Source organism: Suricata suricatta, chromosome 3, assembly GCF_006229205.1.
Source record: "Suricata suricatta isolate VVHF042 chromosome 3, meerkat_22Aug2017_6uvM2_HiC, whole genome shotgun sequence".
NCBI classification, from domain to species: domain Eukaryota; kingdom Metazoa; phylum Chordata; class Mammalia; order Carnivora; family Herpestidae; genus Suricata; species Suricata suricatta.
Window position 1 is genome coordinate 32,179,811 of NC_043702.1, and position 20,791 is coordinate 32,200,601.

At 42.8% G+C, this 20,791-nt stretch overlaps 1 protein-coding gene and 1 long non-coding RNA gene across 3 annotated transcripts in view; one reads left to right on the top strand and one right to left on the bottom strand.

Moving 5' to 3' along the window:
• Nucleotides 1-20,791, bottom strand: part of KIAA2012 (KIAA2012 ortholog) — a 104,802-nt gene that overhangs the window by 69,587 nt on the left and 14,424 nt on the right. Inside the window, exons 3-11 of the mRNA XM_029934049.1 lie at nt 18,806-18,965; nt 16,739-16,894; nt 13,001-13,140; nt 11,442-11,625; nt 10,671-10,813; nt 7,758-7,926; nt 6,840-6,989; nt 3,907-4,077; nt 1,413-1,523 (exon numbers count right to left, since the gene is read on the bottom strand). Of these exons, the coding sequence (XP_029789909.1) occupies nt 1,413-1,523; nt 3,907-4,077; nt 6,840-6,989; nt 7,758-7,926; nt 10,671-10,813; nt 11,442-11,625; nt 13,001-13,140; nt 16,739-16,894; nt 18,806-18,965 (1,384 nt within the window). The remainder of the gene's footprint in view (nt 1-1,412; nt 1,524-3,906; nt 4,078-6,839; nt 6,990-7,757; nt 7,927-10,670; nt 10,814-11,441; nt 11,626-13,000; nt 13,141-16,738; nt 16,895-18,805; nt 18,966-20,791) is intronic.
• LOC115287527 overlaps nt 1-20,791 on the top strand; it is a 79,529-nt gene that overhangs the window by 20,081 nt on the left and 38,657 nt on the right. The window lies entirely within an intron of this gene.

The following is a 20,791-nucleotide window of genomic DNA, read 5'->3' on the forward strand; positions in this document are numbered from 1 at the left end:
TTTAGGCTTGAGAGGATTAAATGTATTGTTCATGGAACTAGCACAAGATGGAAGACAAGTGTCCATTTATTCAGCATAAATTTCATTTCTCTTTTTTCCTTTTCTCTGGAAATTACTGAAAGATTTTTCAATGAGAATTGATTGTGATCCTGTTATGTATGTGTTAGGGACTGTGATAGGTGCTGGGAATACCAAAATGACCAAAACATCATATTGACAATGTGACAACAAACTAAATATTCCCTTTTCTGCTTCTGGCTTTTGCTTTACCAAAAGGGAAGCTATTTCTCCTGGAACAGAGTGGACAAATGTGCAGCAGGTGAACAGAATCATATTTGTTCTCCAGTTGTTACACCAGCTGGGTCACACTGACATTGGCCTCTACCTGTCTAAATTCTGCTTCTGCCTATTCAGAACCAAGTTATTTTTATACTTATATCATGAGATAACCCAAGTGGTGATGAGATTTATTTAACACTGAATTTGGAATTGAATGCATTCTAGTTTCTGGAAACCCATGTGCTACGGATCTACTTTCACAGCAATAGATACAGTATGTAAACTACAGCAGTCAATAAGTCAAGAAACTTTCCAGCTGTGGAGGTGGAGGAGTTGATCTTCTCATTTTGGATGAGGGACCTTGAACATTGGGAGGGACTGACCCAAAGTCATCTGACATGTAGATGGAGGTAGAGGACAAGCCAGGGCCACTCAAATCTCCTGGCTTTGAATCCATGCCCTTTTTACTAAACCAGTGGTGACATAACTCACCAAATGAGTACAGAGTTTAATCTCCCTCATCAAGAAGCCTGCTGGGCATACGTCTCACACATACACATCATGATGGTTCCTGGGTGGTTGATACTCATCACCCTCTGACTTCATTTTTATTCCCTTTGCAAAATGGCTATTGCCCAGAGCCAGCAAGCATCTCTTCTCCAAAAAGGTAATGTGCCAGAGGGTTTTTGGAAACTGCCTTGATGTCTGTCAGAAGCCAAATGATTTGCAGTAATGAACCAATGCACATAACAAGGATACCTGTTTGGATTACCAATTAACCATCTCCACCTCTGGAAGGTGGCTGGAAAGAAGAGAAAAGGCAGTGTTTAGTTTGGGCAATTACCAAAAGAGCTTTATCATTCTCATCAAGGCATCAACACAGCACATCAGACCTCCTCCAAGCCATTCCACAGGAACTTCCCTCTCCAGATGCACCAGCAAGAGTAAACTTGTTACGCAAACATTGGGTTATTGTGTCTGAGCTACAGAAGCACCTCTGTGTCAGTGAGATGGGAGAAACTAGCTGACTTACATCTGTTTTTAATGATGTCTCTGCTGCTGGTGAGTTTTGGAAGCTACAGGTAAAATCTTTCCAAATAAAAGTGAAGCTGGCCTGAGGTGTATCATCTTACCTTTACCTGAAAGAGGCTCCTTGGTTTCAGTAGGCCCAGGGAAGGATAGGCAGATGCTTTCTCCATCTGGACCCAATGAGAAGTGTCCCAGTGTGGGGTCTCTGGAATCTTCTTGAAAATAAGCACAAGCATGGGCAGTGTTAGCACCAGTGTAGGGGAGACTGTGCTCCCTGAATCCTCAGGAGGCAGATGCCAATGTGCTCAGGTGCTTGCCAGAGTGCAGGGTCAGCCCTGCTCCTGGGATTGGCAGAGTAGGGCCATCATTTACCCCCTGCCCTGTGAAGGCCAGTGGGATGAGATGGTGGGACTGCCAGTAGCCTATGTCATGCCTTTGTGAGACTCTGGCAAAGGGGCCCTTCTGGGCTCAAGCAGCCCTATACCGGCAAGGCCAGGGTGGTGCGTAGCCCAGTCTCTGGACACAGTGCTTGGTGATTCCAGCCTCTGCTTCCCTTTTCCATCACATGTCTTTATGCAGTGCCTGTAGTACAGCCTACCCTATGGATCAATGCTGGGGCTGCTCAGTGACTCCAGGGGCCTCAGGCCACAGAGGAGAAGGAAGCTGTATTTCCCACTGTTGCTTAGAAGAGTTGAAGGTGTTTCTATAACCTTCCCTTCCCTATCACTGAGGCATAGGGGTCAGGAGTAGAGCTGGCCACCGGCCACAGTGGATGCTTACAAGGACACATACACACACACACACACACACACACACAAACAACTGAGGCATGAGATGCACACACAGAAACACACACATAGTTACAGAGAGGTGTGCACACACATATATATCCGTGAGTATACACGGATGGGTGGACAACCACATATGCATGTGTGCGTGCATGTACATATGTACCATGCATGAACAAAGACACACACCAATACATGCACACTTGTTCTCAGGCATGCATGCCTGAAGAGTCACACACACACACACATATACACACAAGCACTCAGGTAGGCATATAAGTATACACACACCCTCACACACACATGTGCTCTCATATACACATTCAGTTACCCACACTTAGCCAACACACTTGAGGCTTTAGTCTGCATTCTTATCATAGTCATGGCCCTGGAATTCATTCTAATCAGATTCTCCCTTTATAAAAATGTCCAAGTATGGTTGTGTGTGTGTGTGTGTGTGTGTGTGTGTGTTTGCTGTGATTTGTCTTGGGCTATACAACCTCCCAGAACACCCTTGTTACAAACTTTGGTTCATTTGTATCAAATTTAATAGAGGATCACTACCATGCAAGTGTAAAAGGGGCAGGGGTTGTAGGAGAATGATTCCTTACAGAAATAGTTTATAAGTGAAAATGACATCTTTGGAGAAAGAGGGAGAGAGCTAGGAAGAGAGAGGGGTTTGAGTTTGACCATTGCAGTGTTAGAGAAGCTGCAAACACATAAAGGAGTAACTGATCTTTGTATTTAATTTATGCTTACAAGCGTTCAACTATACATGCTTGGGGGAAGGAGGGAGGGAGAGAGTCAGAGACTTAAACAGTGAGGCATCCTGTCCCTGAGTGGCGTGAGATGAAAATGAAAGATGCCACACTTGCTGTCTTTGTGGTTCTCAGTTCCCATGTGCCTCTCGGAGAGTGAGTTTCATGCAGCCCTGAGTGTGATTCTGCTGTTAACAGAGATAACTTTCTTCACATAGTCTGGCACCCAAACACATACCAATCTCCTTCATCTGGGGCTCAACCAGAGAAAGCAGTCCAACACTCCCATGAAGGAGGAACAGCTGGCTGGGCTGCTCTTTCTAGAAAATGGTTTGTCAGTGTCCAGCATGGCACCTCCCTAAGGGACTCTCTGGTAATTTGGACTCTGAGCAACTTTTGCTTTATGAGCTGCCTTTAGATCAAAGCCCCTGTGGAATCTATTGCTGCACTGTCTTGGTATTGTTGCTCTTTATAAGCATCTTAGTCTCTTCCTAGACTGTCAGCCCTTAAGGATAAGAACTTTAAGTGGGCCTAAGTCATAGAGATGTGGATTTGCTCTGCTTCACCCTTCAATAGAAACCCAGAGTCCTTCTCTCTCTGTGAATAGGCCTCAGGCTCTGCCCTGGGCTGGAGGGCGACTTCTCTCTGGGGATTTTTCTGTGGGCAGGGTCATGTCGCCAGGCTCCCTTGCCCCAGGGAGGGTGTTGAGCATCCTGGTAAATTCAGTAGCATGTCTTCCTGTTGCGCACAAGGAGCTGTGTCATCACTCACTGCTGCCAGGAGTGAAGAGAGCACAGGACAGCTTGGCAGTGCATGTTGGTGCAGCAAACCCTTCAAACATGTACTGACTCTTTAGTAATATGTATGGTGAACGTTAATCCCAGACATTGTTGGAAAGAATGCTCATTTCCCTTTTTAAATGGGGTGGGATTCAGACAGCTTACATCACAGTTGCTGTGTGGCCCTGGTGGATGATTAAAATGGGCCCAGAGCCACAGACAAGCAGGGTGGGGGTGGGGTGGGGGAGCATTATGTACCCCAGGAGTGATTACCTTGTCCTTCTGCTGGAAGTGCCCCCTGGGCCCTTCTCATGTCCATAGGGCCAGTGGAGCTGCTGTGGCCTGATGTCCTGGGGCTGTCCAGGGCCCTCTGGCTCTCTGGACTTTTCCTTCCTTTAATCAGGGTCAATGGTGGGGTCACATTTTGGGGTGAGGCATCATTATCTTCCAAAGCAAAAGGAGAAAAAGCATGAGTGAGAACTTCTAAATCAGCAAGAAGGAGAAAGAATCTCTTGTTTTGACTTGGTTGATAGCTGTTTGTGCATAGGCCGACTTATTCCACATGTTCTTAAGTTTGTCCCGCTTTTCTAGCCCTGCTAAGGAGTGGTAGCCAGGTGTCTCCCATGGCAAGGTGGCTAGAACAGTGGCCCTTCAGATGGGGAGCCTCCAAGCACCCAAGCAGTGGTTATTGCTCTCATCTTATTCATGGGCTCCTGAGATAGAAAAAAGACTAGAGAGGCTATGAGAACCTTTTAGACCCCAGACCAAAATCTCAAAATAGAAAGACCCCATCTTTAGGGCTCATGGGATTGTTGGCTACAGAGTTTCAACCACAAAGCAATTTTTTTGAGCAGAACCAGTGATCACATGGCTCCTCAAGGTTATAAAGTACAAAGTAGCACCTTCCAGATAGTAGTTAGAGGGTAATGGGATTGATGATAATGTTACACAAAGCACATCCTTCTCTTCACTTCTGTTCTCTTCCTCCAGCTCTTTTTCAAAATCAGTAGGGACTATTTTAGGAAGGGTGAAACCCAGTAATCTAAGTGATTGAGACCTTGTCTTAATCTCAGAGAGAGTGGTCTTTATTTCGTGTTCAACACACTGTTGCTGTTGTGTTTCAAAGCTGGCTTCGCACAATTTCAAAGTATCACAGGCTACTTATTTATTACAAAGGGAAAATATCTTTACAGTGGAGAAATCTATTAGATACCACCTTTAACTAAATAATGAAATTTAACATCCCCTGTAATAAAACAAATTATAACAAATGGAATGAATATGAAGGGATATTTTGTGTCTCCGGATGTAACTGCTGGGAAGGATGTATTGTCACCTACATACTCTTCTTGCCAAAAATGTTGCATCTGAATCTAATCACAAGAAAACAGACAAATCAAAATAGAGCATAATTCTGTAAAGGAACTAGTCTATCCTCTTCAAAAATGTCATTCTCATGAAAAATGAAATTCTAAAGACATGGGACAATTAAATATAATACATGATCCTGAGTAGAGTCCTGGATTGCTTGTGGGGGCGGGGGGGACTATAAGGAACATTATTGGTATGATTAGGAAAATTTGAATATGGACTGTATATTAGAAAATAATATTACATAAATGTTAATTTTCTTGACTGTGGTAATTGCATTGTGGTTATGAGGGAGAAACTCGTTGCTCTTAGGAAATATATGCTGCTAAGGGAAGAAATATACAAAGTCTGTAGTCTCAGATGGCTTATCAAAAAATATGTATGGTGTATATGCATATATAAAATCTGGTTTTATTTTTATGATATTAAAGGTGAGATAATCCAGGGTTAAGCAAGTAAATCGGTATGTGCAACCTTTGGCAATGGGGCAGTGCTGCTTAGCAGCTTTAAACACCTTTGCCCCAGGAACCTTGTAAGAAAGATTGCCATGGAAACCTTGCCTCTTTAGACTCTTCCCTTTATGCATCTACCACTAGGTTGGGTCACATACTGCACTAACTCACACCAAGGTATCAGGGACTTCTTAGACCAGGCTCCCCCTGGCAGGGCAGCAGATGACAGACAAGCTCTAGAAACTTGGTGAACACGGCAGCTCAAAACAAGTGGAGAGCAGTGTGAGGTGAGCAATACCAAAGATAAAATTTGCCGATGTTGCTACTGATCCAGTGGCTCAAACTGTACACCTGGCATTGTGACCCACAGGTGGAAAGCTGCTTTCCTACCTGTTTGCACACACAGTGACCATTGCCCATATTTGGATTTTTTTTTTTAAAGAAACTTCAGAGTCTTTAGGATGATTAACTTTCACTTGGATAGAGTAAACAAGCTCCTTCCCCCAATAATCAAAGGAAGCTCTCAATACTGAAACATCTCAAAAATATTCTGACCTGTTCATTGTTTTGTTTATTCTGAAAGACAGTACAGTGTAATGGGAAGGAGGACAGATTCTGGCACCAGAAGGGCTGAGCTTCAGTCCCAGCGAGGCCACGTGTAATCGTGTGACTTCAAACAAATTCCTTATCTCTCGGGGCTTCCGTTTTCTGATCTGTGAAATGAGGGTAAGGTTGTTGTGGGGAGTAAATGAGATAAACTAGGGATGGTACCTGGCACAGAAGAAGAACTCCATAAATATGAATGCTCATCCTTTTACCTTCCATTACCACTAGTCAGAGATCACTCAGCATTTGTCTACACTCATCTTGCCCTTTGGAAAGGAGGTCCAGTTTTGTGAAAATGAGGGGCTTTCTAAACATAACCCGTTACTTCCAACCTATCCACACATAAAGAATTGACTTATATACACTCATGTGTATAATTTTAAATGTCCTTTTGATGTTTTGAAAAATTAGAGTGAAGTCTTTTATTCATATTATGACTTTTAGTGAAGAAATACATATTCCTAAATTGATTAGAAATGGAATTTTATTGCTTAAAAATTTAGGATAAACTATAAATCATGAAGCAAATTTTTAGTAACTTTGGTGCTGGTTTACATCTGCAACCAGAAACTATTAGTAGGGAGATGATTCAGTGAGTTAGTTGCATGAGCTAGACACTAAATTGGTTTCATAATAGCACTTTGGTTAAGGCAGCTGTGGCGGGGGAGCAACTAGCCTCCCTTCGAGCCTCCTTCTTCATGGCTGAGGTCCCCTGTGTGTTTTGCCTTCCCTTCGGGGTGGGAGTTCTTTGGGATGCTGGAAGGAATGAATAGCTACCTTGAGGTGAGAGCATGTCGCTGCCCGTGTCCACTGGGAGATGCACTGTTAACTCCCTTAGCTTTTCCAGGGATGCATGCTTCAGGGGAGATTTCCATAAAGGCCTGGCTTTTTCTTCTGTTTCTGGTCCTGATTCAGGGTGTGGAGCACCTAGGAGACAAGGAGAAAGCCAAGTTTTGCAGATGTTTGTGGTTTTTGCCACCTGTCTCTTCTTTTTGGGTACCCATCTCTCCCCTGTTCACACTATGTGGTTTGGGTGGAGGTGTATCCATTCCCTGACTCTGGAGATGGACATGTGACTGGTTGATGAGCACACTTCATTGTCTTAGCTGCAGTGGCTGGGTCCAGGCATACAACTCAAGCCTGGCCAGTTAGAGGCAACTCTGGTACTTTTGCAAGAGCTTTTAGAGGACATATCCTTTCTTGTATGGTTAACAGATAGGGGGTTAGCATGAAAATGCAGGAGGCAAGGGCATTTGGATGGTCAGTTGGTAAAGCATCCAACTCTTGATTTTGGCTCAGGTCATGGTCTCATGGTTTGTAGTTTTAAGTCCGACATCTGGCTCCGTGCTGACAATGCAGTGTCTCCTTGGGATTCTCTCTCTCTCTCTCTCTCTGCCCCTTCCCTGCTTGCATGCATTCTCAGTCTCTTTCTCAAAATAAATAAATGAACTGTAAAAAATTAAAAAGAAAAATAATGCAGGAGGCCATCTTTACTACTGTATGGGGACATATGAATATGAGCAGAGGCACCGACTTCAAAATTTAACTTTTTTCTTCCTTTAAAAAATGTTCTCTAAATAAGATGACCCCAAGGAGAGTAAACCATGATTTAGGAGACATTTACATTAGGGAGACCCACATCTGAGTGCCTGTTTGAGTTCCCATGGGGGACCTACCTAAACACAGAGGACTTACCTCTTCTGTATGATTTTTCTTTTGAGGGGTGTTGGGTGTGGAAATGAATCTCCACTGGGAAGATAAAGAGTTCTGCTGGAGGTTCATTGGCTTTAAATTGACTCCTCAGGGGGTCCAGGACTCCGGGTGGTTCTTCTAAGATAGGAGGTAATTTCAAAGCCTTTGGCACCTGGAGAAAATTTTAAAACAAAACAAAATCCAACACGGCAGGTATTTAAAAACTGCTGCTTGCAGAGGACAAAGGGCACTGTATCTTCTTGTATCTCTAGAACCCCATGCTGCTGGGGGTGACTTAGCTTCAGTACCCATGGCTGAGAAGAAAAGCAGACCAACCAGGTTGCTGGCTGTCTGATCAGAGTGGTGCCGCTTCACTTCTTGGGAACCCAGCAATGCTCCTCCCTTAATCCATCCTTTGATTCTGCTGAGATGTATAAACATGATAAATTCAACAGCCTTCGAGACAAAATATAGTCTTTCTTTGTCTTGCAGTCGGGGAAACTAAGCTGGGTTGGAATGATACAACTGACATTTCTATGTACAGAGAGTAAGGAATCTTTGCATGTGTTGCTAAGGGAAAAAACCAAGGCACAGAACATTGTGCAACATTTTAGGTTACAAAGGGTAGGAAGTAGGAATATGCATTTGTGTGTGCTTACTTTATGTAAACTCTTTAAGCCTCAATTTCTTTTTCTGTAAAATGGGAGCAATCATACTTGTTACCTCATAAGGTTGCTGTGAGGAGTCAATGAACTAATTACATGTAGTTACAATAATATTTGGAATTAGAAGAATTTTTCCTGGGATATTTCTTTGAGAGTAGACTCTTCTCTCATTAGGTGTAATGCCCAATCTTGCCACTTGCAGAATACCTAAATATTTCCACATTTCTGCAGTAGGAACATAGCTGAAAATGAATCACCATGCGACAGAATCAGTGACAACTTTTGCCCAGTATTTTGTGTTCAAAAAAACCCACAAAATGTGTGTGTGGGGGTGTGTGTGTGTGGGTGTGTATGGGTGTCCAGAGAGAAAGAGAGACAGGAAGAGAGAGAATGAAACATTGAGGGTAGTAGTACTTAGAGCCTCCTCTTTCCAGTTATTCAAAAGTTGCTGAGGGTCACTTAGGTGGCTCAGTCGGTTGAGTGTCTAACTTCAGCTCAGATCATGATCTCACAGTTCATGAGTTCGAGCTCTGTGTTGGGCTCTGTGCTGACAGTTTGGAGTCTGGATCCTGCTTCAGATTCTGTGTCTCCCTCTCTCTGCCCCTCCCCCGCTCACACTCTGTCTCTCTCTCTCAAAAATAAATAAATAAACATTAAAAAATTTTTTTAAGTTGCTGAAAATTCCTCCTTTTAGTTTGTAGCTTTTAACATATGAACTTGGCTCTGTGAAATGTATATGTGTTCTGGGTTTCAAGGAGCTCAATTTCACAGAAGGAAAAAGAAAAATGTTTCTCATTTTTTTGGTATGTGTTCAAAGAGTAAACAATGATCAGAAACACATGCAAACACCCTACATGTTTACAGTTGAATAAGGAAATTCAACCAAGTGTATGCAGGATGATATTTTTAATTTTGAGACATTAAGAAAATGATTAACCAAATGTATGCACATAGGATCTTAGTGTTCCTGGAGACCTTAACTGTCCAGGTGCTAGCTGCCCACCAACTGCCCTTTTCTGAATGCTGACCTTGTGCATTTTGTTTGACAAGGTTTGCGTTGAGAAATCTATGTGGAAATCCAAATGATTTGTATGAGGTGTGCTGACAAGCCAAGCCTTAATTTCTTTATTCCAATTAAAACTTTATAGAGTTTTAATATAGTGGAAAATACTGCTTTCCTCTGCTAAACCATATACAGGGATTGATGGAAAGGAATCTTCTCTGAGCCTGGCTTGGTTCTGGGCTGACCTGGGGTGTGAAATCAAAGGCTTTCCTCAGGCATGCGGTGACGCTGGCAGATCAGGCCTACTGTTTATTCTTGGTCCAAAAGGAACCGGGCAAGACAGAGGCCTTTCTGGTGTGGATGAGAAGGTTCAGATCACGTCAGACACAGGAAATCTGAGAAAATCCTGAACAGATTGAAAATAACCTCTCTCATCAGCACCAGGACCACCTGGAATGCCTGTGGCTCCTCCAGTGTCGCTTCAGAGGACATGAGCTAACATTGCTATCGTTCCCAATCCAAGACAAGATAATTTCACAAGAATACATTATCTCATTGCATCCTTCCATCAGCCCTGTTAGGTGGGCATTATTATCTGCATGCACAGATGAGGTCGCTGCTGCTCAGAGGGCTTGAGTTCATGCAATTGCTACATGCAGAACATTCCAGAGTCCCTGCTTGTCCTGCTCAGCACAGGTACCTCCAAACCACCAAAGACCTATGTAGAATTGCAAAGCAGGATGAGGCCAGAGAGAGCTAGGAAGATTCCTAGGGGGAAAGGTGTACTTGACTTTTGAAAAGGCTGATAAACTTGCCAAATTTACTGTACATTTTCAAAGGTGACAGATCCTGAAGCAAAAGCATTGCTGGATTCAAGATTTCTAGCATTTTGAGTTGAAGTGGGTCAATTGTTTATAAGCTTAAATTCTGTCCTTACAACCCCTTAATAGCACAAAGGACTCTTTTGCCCCCAGAGTGCGGTAATATCACATGCTTTAAGGCAGAACTGGGGCAGCTGAAACTCCTTGTACAGCACTATTCTCAACATTTAGTAAATTACTACAGTTCTATTCTAGCTGCACACGATGAGCTCAATAGCAAGTAAGGCCAGTTCTCTGTTTGAGACATCCTTTTGAGTTGCCTCATTCCTAGATTGAGATTAATCTTTTAAGAGCAAGCACGCATGCACACGTGCACATGCGCGCATGCACACACACACACACACACACACACACACACACACACAACCTTTTTCTTTTTCACTTCCCCAGCTGTGTTTTTCTCTGAGCCAGTGGCAGGTGCTATAGAAGGGAAAAGGCATCTTTCAGCAGGAGGCTCCTGTAACAAGTGGCTACTTCTGCCCTTGTGGAGTTTTATATTCCCTTGTCTGCCTGTAGAAACAGGATGGGAATGAGAACTTGTTAGTTGCAGGTATGTGGACAGTTGAGTTTCAACTTGTATCACTTTTGGGTTAATAGGAGGAGAGGCAAGGACAGGCCCTGAGACAGCCATGGCTTTGGCTGAGGCAGGTTCAGGGGGTCCTAATCTTATTACCTAGGTTGGGTTCTTGCTGGCAAGTCAGGTGATGGAGAGAATGATAATAATAGTAGCAGTAAACACATACTAAGTTCCAAAAATAGGAAAAGCATTATACAAAGTATTTTACATGCAGTGACTCACTTAATTCCCCCAATAGTCTTATGAAGATATTATTGTTATCCCTGTTCTACAGGTGAGAAAACTGGGCCTCAACAAGATCAAATAACTTGCCCAAGATCATAACTAGAAAGTGGGGGTACCTTAAACCCAGATGGTCTGATTGCTGTATGTATGTGCTTGATTACTAGGCAAAAAAGGAGGCTGTCAGTCTTGTTGTCACCTTTGACTGGACTTTGGCTGTTACTTTCTAAGGTGAGAGACATGAGGAAGTGACACTCGGCATGCCCCAGTGTTCTTAAATGAACTCTGCATGATTAGGGTTACCCATATTATTAACAAGCAAGGCATTTGGCTTCTTACCACTGAGATCTGCCTTTCTATTGGGGAAGGCCCCTCCATAGAATGTAATGTGGGATTTGTCACTCAGGAGCCAAGAATGATCGATGTGGGCATGCCCAAAGGCCCTTCTGGAGGTTTGCTGTATTTTTTCATTGTGGCTTTCCTTTGAAGTGAGTATACGATGGTGATTCTCTATTGATGTGTCCTGGGGAATAACAGATACACATTCCTGTAAACAGGCTTTGTAAGGAATAGAGCAGTTCCCTTTAACAGTCAGACCTTGTGCTAGACCATGGTTCCAAAGAAGAAATCTCCTTTGCAGCCTAGGAAGAAAAACATGGTTGTAATAGCAAGATCTCTAATGTTTGTTATAATAAAACATTTTACTATTGATAGAGGAATAATGACCTTTAACCATGCCTGACAGAGTACTTTCTTTTTCTTACATATAGTGCTTTCCTGAAAAAAAAATTAAGAATTAAAACGAAGCTCTAGTATCCTTATCTCTATGCATTGTAAGATGTCTCTCTCTCTGCCCTTCTTCCCTGTGGCACCTCTCTTCTCCCCCTTTCCAGCTCACAATGACCTTGTTGTAAGTCAAATGAACTTAAAAATAGGAGCGTGTGTTGTCTATATTGCTCTGAACCACTGTCATCTTACACAGACACACAGACACACACAAACACACACAGATCTTAGAGTTTAGGAAGGATTTTTACATTAAAAATTTTTTTAAATGTTTTATTTATTATTGAGACAGAAACAGAGCGTGAGTGGGGGAGGGTCAGAGAGAGAGGGAGACACAGAATCTGAGCTGTCAGCACAGAGCTCGATTCGGGGCTCGAACCCATGAACCGGGAGATCGTGACCTGAGCCAAAGTCAGCTGCTTAACCCACTGAGCCACGCAGCCATCCCCTGCATTTAAAAATTTTAACATATATGTAATCCTCATAGTAGCTAGTGAGTATGTATGATAACAACTCCATTTTACAAAAGAAGTAATTCAGGCTCAAATTCAATTAAATTTCTTTATCAGGCTCACCAAAATTAGATCCAGAACTCAAACCAATGCTTTTCCAACTCTAAAGCCAAGAGCTTTTTTCTAGAGAAGACTGCAGATGCCTACATGGGGCAAAAATTGTAAGGAGACTCTGTGGTTAAACAAATTTGGAAAACCATGCGTTCAAGTTAAATTGGCTGCTTTCCCTATAGAACTTTCCCAAATGGTCCATATTCAAATATGCCCTGTGACTCTCTGGAAGGACATGATATACAGGATTTCCCAAGTGTATTTGGCCACAAAATTCTTTCTTTCATTGAGCAGCTGGCAATGTTCTACATGTGACACTTTGGAAAACACACAGACCTTAGAGTTTAGAAAGCATTTTTACATCTTAATGCATTTAATCCTCATAGTAGCTAGTGAATATGTATAATAATTCCATTTTACAATAGTGGTCAGTAGGCTCAAAGTACTCTTCCCTTCTCTGGACAAACGCCTAGAAATGGTGAAGGGAGGGAGTATCTCCTCTGAAGTCAAGAAGAACGATGACACAGGAGAGCCTATTAGAAGTGGTACCTCTGCCTGGGTTTCACCTTCCTGCCATGGCTGCTGCCTGAGTGGTGGCAAGGGAACCCCCTGGCTGTGATTCTTGGCTCCAGAGCCCTGGTCCATGCATCCACCAGCCCCAGCTTCCCTTTCATCCGGGCTCTGCCGACCTGCAAAGATGAACAGTGCTTCAGCCTCGTAAAGCCAGAGATGGACATGTTACTGTTAGCTGCTTCTAAACTGCCTCCCTTCTTGCTCTTGTGAGCAAAAGTGTTGATCAAAGCCCTTGTTCTTCTTTCCTTGTTTCTGTATTTACGCTCATGCTTTCATAGAGGTGGCAGCCAAGTCTATAGAATAGAACTTCACTGGGAGCCAGGAGGCTCAGGATTGAGTCTTCATTTCTTAGACTCAGCTTTCTCTTCTGTAAAATGGGGATACTGATTTCTTGCCTTTGCTTCCTTACAGAGTCATCTGGAGCTCAAAGAATGAATGTGCTGGCCCTTTGCAAACTGTGAGGGACTGGAGGGTAACAGTGGTGTGATTATGGTGGGCTGACCTGTAGTCCTGCTCTGTTGTCAGTGAGATACTCAGTCTGAGGCACACAACAGGTGTGCAACCACTTGTCTGCTGGTTGTTTACCTGTGGAAAAGCCTCTGCTGAATGTACTGTGATGGATGGCTGCTCAGCTCTCAGAACTTACCCTGTCTGTGAAACCCTCAGGAAGGCTCTGAGTCAACAGATGACTCCAGCATAGTTAACAAATCTTTCATCGATGGGGTAAAGGGTCCTGCAGCTATTTTCATCACTTACTTAAGGTAGATTTATTGCTGAAATGATCTGGCAAACCTTCCTTGTTTGGAGCCGTTTTAGCAACACCTCTACTCTTGGCATGCTGCTGCGTGGAACAGTGTGGGACTGACTTTCAACCAGGGGCTCTCGGAGCCTTTCAGAGGCCCTGTATATGTTGAAACTCCAGACTTCTGGAGGCTCCCAGCCAGCCTCACCTTCTCTCTTTACCCCCAACCCTTGTCACCCTTGTCATTCTCTTATATCATTCCAATCCTTGGTGTCATTGGGTCAAAGGCCAAATGCCCACCCAGCAGGCCACTGCCTCCCTCCAACTCTTCTTCCTCTCCCCATTGGCTCCTGACAGCTTCTTTGGGGTCTGAGCCAATGCTGAGAATGTTGTTGGGACAGAGGCAGGCTCAGGCTCAGGTTTAGAGGTGTCTTATCAGGTTTTAGTGGCCCAGGGAAGACTGATGAGCCCTGGGACCTCTTAATCTGAGGAGGCCCAGGGCCACCTTAGGCCTGCCCCCATGAGGACCTCAAGTCCACACAGGGTGTGACACTGAAGACCTTTTGGTGTGTTGTAGAATGATCCTTTGGGGCCAAGCCAGACTTAGGTCTATTCTTCCTGGTCAGATTCACCTGGAACCAAATGAATTTCTAAGGGTAAAGGAAGTGAAACTCTGGCCAAGTGGTTACTCACTTATATGGGAGACTGTCTAAATTGGGGCAGAGGGCACTATAGGTCAGGGGATGTGGAGAAGCATTATTCCCTTTGGCTGTATCCCCCGTGATATTGAATATATGACTCAATCTATGCAAGGGAAACCAAGATTTTTCTCAATAAACATCATCTCTAGCTCATTTGCTTATGCTTAATAGAAACAGGTGTGCAAGCAAGGTCTTGGACGTTTCAGTTGTTGAAATAAGACCACAAAACTTGGTCTCTCTGTCTGAAAACATGGATCCAGATTACCCAAATAATGTGAATTGGGGTAGCAATTTAGAGGTCTTAGAGAAACTTTTTTTTTTTTTACCCCTTCTGTGATGTTTTTACAATACAGAGAGAGTGGAATACAGATATCATTACTCCTATTTTACAGATGAGCAAACTAAGGATGCAGGGAGCAAACATGATGTGGCCAATATCACATTGTTGGGGGAATCTTAGATTTGCAGCTGGGACTTTCCCTACTTCTCCAATTAAAGTGGAAAAGAGAGGGAAGCCAAGGGGAGATGAAGTTAAAACCAATAAAACAATTAGCACTCAAGTTATAGCCTCTGAGCTGTTTTTACTTCTTTCCAAATTGATTTTTTATCGTTATGATTTTGAGCAATTGAGCATTGCAATTAGTAATTACGCTTGAAAACACAAGATAGGGAGGTCTATGACTGACGTTTATTGAGTACTTGCTATGTGCCAGATACTACTTTATGCCATTTAACTCCAACCTCCACCCCTATGAAGTGAAGGTGGGTTTGATCATTTCCATTTTATAAATGAGGAAGCTAAAGCCTAAAGAGGTCACATGGCTTGAGATCTGGTGCTAATGGCCACATGTTTAATTATAATTCTATATGGCCTCTCGGTTTTCTTCTTGATTTTTACAGCTTCTTGGCATATGGCATTAATTAAGGAAATTGCTTGATCCCTTAGGTGTATAATGTTGATCCACTCCTAGAATAAAAGTACTTCAGTCCCTTGTCCAGTATTTATAGACTTTTTAGGGCATCAAAGTCTAAGGATATTAACTGGAGACAGTAGGATTTTTGCAGAGTGCATAAGGCAATGTCAAACTTGAGAGCCACCTGGGCCAGAAGGACCCATTCCCATGACATGGGTGGCCCAGAAACTTGATTTCTTCAGTGTCCCATAATCTGGATGTTGACCCACATTAGCAAAGTGTATAGCGACTCTATAAACCAGTGTAGTAATTTACAAAGATAAATATAATTGCCTGACCAGCATATTTCCTGTAGATGAACTACATGTGGATCAGGTTATGACAAAAATTCCATGGTTACAGGGTCAAGTCTTAAGGGTGGTGTATGGCAGGGATGTTTAATTGCATCAGGCTCCGAGAACCTGCCACATTTTTCTCCGTTCATTTGATAGACCAGATATTCTATTTATCCTGACCAGATCCTTTTCCAAGGACAGGGTTTAAGTAGGCCCTACCATTATTTATGAAAAGTACTTTTTCATTTCAGAAAAATTAACTTCATGTTATGTTAGGTTCTTGTTCCTACCTTCTCTTTGCTCAAAAACCTTGGCACTGGACAATGCCTTATTCTTTGTCAATTAGTGCTACCCAGTCATCTTTTCCTATTTCTTCTTAGCAAAGGCAATTTCTGGCTCTTTTAATGCTTCAAATTTTCAAGAATATTACTAATAAGTAAAAATCTCCATAGTACTGAACAACTTACAGACAACTCACAATAATTTTCTGTATATCAGTGAGGCAAGTCTTATGTTCATTACACAGGTGAACAAACAGAAGGTCAAAGCAGTTATGTGACTAGCTCAAGATCTTACATTTAGTAAGAGAGAGGGCTCCAAAGCCTGTATTTTTTCTTATGATATTGCCACAAAACCATAGAATTAAAGAATGTTAGAGTAGAATAGGCTTAAGAAATCATCTAAAATCTAGATTCTAGACCTGCATTTAATACAATAGCTAATAGCCACATGTGGCTATTTAGATGTAAGATAATTATAAGTAGGTAAAAATTTTAAAACTCAGTTTCACAGTCCCACTACCTACATTTCAAGTGTTCAATAGCTGCATGTGGCTAATGGTTACTAATTGGATATCATGTATTATAGAACAATTTATCATTGCAGGAAGTATGTTTGGATAGTGCTGGTCTAGACTCTAATGACAATGAAACCCAGAATCCCTAGAGCCTATTTTGGCAAACTCCATTTTAAAGTGTTAAAAATTCAAATATTTGAGATCTGGTCATAAAATCAACATGTACCTTGTTCAAAAGATTTTCCTTGTTGAATCCAAAATGGAGGGAAGACAGGCAGGAGATGGTATTTTGGGGGTACACCTGAAAGATCCTGTTGTGGTCTGAGATTCTTTGGGACATTAAGTTGACTGTCTTGGAGCAGCACAGAATCCTTGATGTATCCTGAAGAGTAGGTCAGGAGTTATTGGTAGAAACAGTGGTCACCATTCCAGAGATCTTGGAGATAACTACAAGGTTCCCCAGTTGCACTAGTCTTGGCTATGAACATTGCCCATTAGAGAAGACAATTAGTAGATGGGAGGGATTAGAAATCAGATAGAACCCATAGAGGGTTCTTTGTTCAGTGTCTTGTGTGCTTCTGGTCCTGTGCCACATGATGTGCTTTTTCCACTTCACCACTCCCAAAACTGGGTCTCCCTGGTGGAAGAAACATGGCTGCTTCTTTGGGGTTGGTAAAAGCCTCCTTCTGCTTCAGGGGGAGAATCTAATGGTTTTTCCTGTATGTATCCTACTTGTTATATAGGCCCCATGATTATCCATCCAGTAACTCTACAGTTATTTATTGGGGGCTTACCACTGCTAGGCAGTGGGATAGACAGAGAAGAATCAAACATAGGCCCTTTTTAAAGGCACTAATGGTCTGTTGGAGAGATGAAGGTCTTCTGTGTTCAATTGTGTGGCCCCAAATGTTGATGTGTTCAATTGTGTGGTTCTGAATGTTAAGGTCAGAAAATAAGGAGCTCAATATTGGCTGAAGCATTTGTAGGAAATGTGGGTCTGAAGGGTGTGGAGGGTTGTCATTGGAGTGGAAACATGGGACCAAAGAACATATTAGCATTACAAAGGTAGTGAGCTCTGAGATGTCTTGGAAGAGGTAGCCAAGGCCATTGGGCCACTTATCTCATTCCACAATATTGCTGTTTTTCCTCCAACTTCAGGAGACATTTTCTTATGTTAAGAGGAGTTCTTGTCCTTGAAGATGTTGGGGCAATGGTCGGCTCTGTCCTCTGCCCCACCCAAAGATAAATACATCTTTGGTTAAGAGGCCCTTTCTCACAAGTGTTAAATAAATGGAACTGACTGCAATGCTGGGCCTGCCGTGAAGGTAAAACCAATTACTGGGCAAGCCCACACCTCATTTTCCTTCAAGCCATCACTTATTGGGAAAAGAGATGTTTTCTCTCCTTTCCCAAGGTAAACCTATAAAGTAAGAAGAAAGTCAATCTTCCTGCGGTCCTGTTTGTGCTGAAGAAATGGCAAACACGCAGTGGGCACTGGCACATCCTACTTCTCACTCCTCTCATCCCCAATAGGTTTGCCAAATAAAATATGGGATGTCCAGTTAAAATTGAATTTCAGATAAACAATGAATACTTTTTAGCAGAAATATGTACCAAATGTTGCAAGTTTAACTCTATGTGTGTCTGTGTCTGTCTATCTGTATGGGTCTCTGTGTTTATGTGCTAAATTTCTGGCAACTTGAATCCCCAACAGTTTCCTGTTTTCATTTTCAAGCCTTTACAGAGTGCATTTGGGATCTCTGTTCAGCAGAAGGGTGTCCATCTCCTAAGTGGATAGTGTTGGAGAGCTGCCATCTTTGAAAGGAGGAAGCCTAGCCTTTCTACTTCCTGGAGGATCTGAGATAATCTCAGAATGGGAGCTAGGGGATATTGGGGTGAAGGTGGAGCTGGGGGTATGGGAAGATCCGATTTCTGGTCCCAGCCCTGCTTTTGGCTGAATGACTTTGGACAAATTATTTTATCCCCCTGGGCCTCTTTTCTTTATCTTGTAAAAGAGAGCCATCGATTGGGAAGAAAGTTCTGTTTAGGAGGTGGGGCATAAAGGTCCTAAGGGGAGCTAGAGAGAAGGCAAGACTTCAGGCTGTATGTTCCTCTGCAAACGTCGGGAGGACAAAAGGCAGAAGGTATGATAGAGGCTCTCAGCTCCCAAGCTTGAGCATCTCTGCCTTAACACAAAATTGGACCTAAATTTTGGTGTCTCAAGACATGATGGAAAAAAGACTCACACAGCTCAGGCAGCTCAGGGTGTATGTCCTCCCACTGCCCCACTGACCTGCACATTGGAGCCTGTACATGGTGTCAGGGGGCCATGTCCGCAAGAGGCCTCGGAGGTATCTCTTGGCTGAATACCCAGGCTGCATCTGCCGTTGGGCCTGGCTCTCTGGTTGGCTTCGGAAGTAGAGGTATGGTTGCCACGTTCTGTCCTGCTCCCGCTGTGGGGACACCAGGGAAACAGCATGGCTGCTGAGTCCTGAGCCTCCCAGTGATATAGGCTGGTTAACACAATCCTCATCAGTAGTCGGGGAGACTCCTGGAAGGTGCCTAAAGGCACCTGAGACAGATGCCTCAGCCAACAGACATAAACCAAGAGCCCACAGAGCAAGCTCTGAAAGGCCCCTGTAGATTTGCAATTGGAAGGAGTAGGGGAAATGAGAAATTCCAGACCCCATCTTGAGACAAAGCATCAGAAAAGAATAAAGAGCTTCAAAAGAAAGCACATTACTTAGTTCAGCCTGTGGAAATAATTTTAGTATCTTAAAAAGTGGCCCTGTAGGGCAATGGGAAAGTCAGTTCAACAAGTCACCATCGGCATTTAATGTTTGTAATATGAATAATGGAACACACAAACTATGTTCATGTTAACGGGAAGCCTGGCATTTTGAAAATCTCTGGCTCTGCTGCATTTCATTTCAGCCCAGGAGAATTTTCTGGAAACCTACCTGCCAAAGTCAGTTCCACTGTGCAAGACATCATGTGGAATAAATGTGAATAAGAACATCTTACACTTGGCTGGGGATATATATTCTACAAAGAACTTTCACCTCATTATAATCCTTTAATGTGGATGAGTTAATACTATAACTACTTAAATGATGCAGAAACTCTCTAAGGATGATCAGTTAAGCACAAGAATAGCAAACATGAGGACTTGTGTTGACATCTACCTGCCTTCTCCTTGTCCATGGTAGACATCACCAATCAATCATGACATTCTTGACTGATGAGCAGATTATGATTTCAGAGTCCTTCTCTTACAAATTCTTTAAAAACAGGCATAATTTACATATAATAACTTGCACAGGGCTAAAATGTTCAGTTTCATAAAATCTGGCAATTTTATACACCTCTGTAATTACCACACAGAACAAAAATATAGCCCAGAAGGATCTCTCATGCCACTTCCTGGTCAATTTCTCCCCAACCATCAGGTAATCATCTTTGTCAGGTGAGGTCAGTAAGCCACTGGCCTGAGCTACTTTGCCATATCCTGCCAAAATTTACCAAAGAAGACTTATAGTTAAATTTTAAAAAGTAAAGAAAAAAAGAAAAAAATGTGAATGAAATATAGAACCTGCTTGATGTGGAGAGGAAGGCCTTAGGGTTTGGGTTCTTGCTCTGGTTTGCTCTAGTTCTATGTATTCAGGAAATCAAAATGCCACAGAAAGACAGCCCACAGCTGTAGCTGAGCATTCAAGACCACCAGAGACGCTTCTCCAGCTAAAGAGAGAGCTGGGAAGCCAAAGTCCACAGACAAAGGAATATCTCTGCTGGGGAGAGAGAAACAGGTATCCACGACCATTCATTTATTCATCCATTTTATTCATTCATACATACAATGCATCAAACAATATGTCAGGCGCTGGAGAAAAAGGGACAAAATAATTTGAGTAATAGAGAAAAGAAAGCATGGCTAATTACTCAATTGGTTGTCCTCGTTAGGAATTTGTAAATTAAATGAACGTTTGGAATCCAAACACAGAGCATCAACTGGTCTTTGATGTCTGGACGTTTTATGTGGCAGGTACTTCAAGTGCAAAAAGGTCCTGAAAAATTCAGTCCCACATAAATCTTGAGGCCCTTTCCAGAGGATAAGAAAGAGAAGAATTATAGGGAGGGCAGTGGAAGCAAAGTGACTCAAGTGCTCTCTCACTCCATTTTTTCATTTGGTCACACAGTCATCTTTATTGAGCACCATCTATGTGCCAGGCACTGTGGTAAGCCCTGGAATATGGAACCTTTAGATCTTTATGAGTAAATT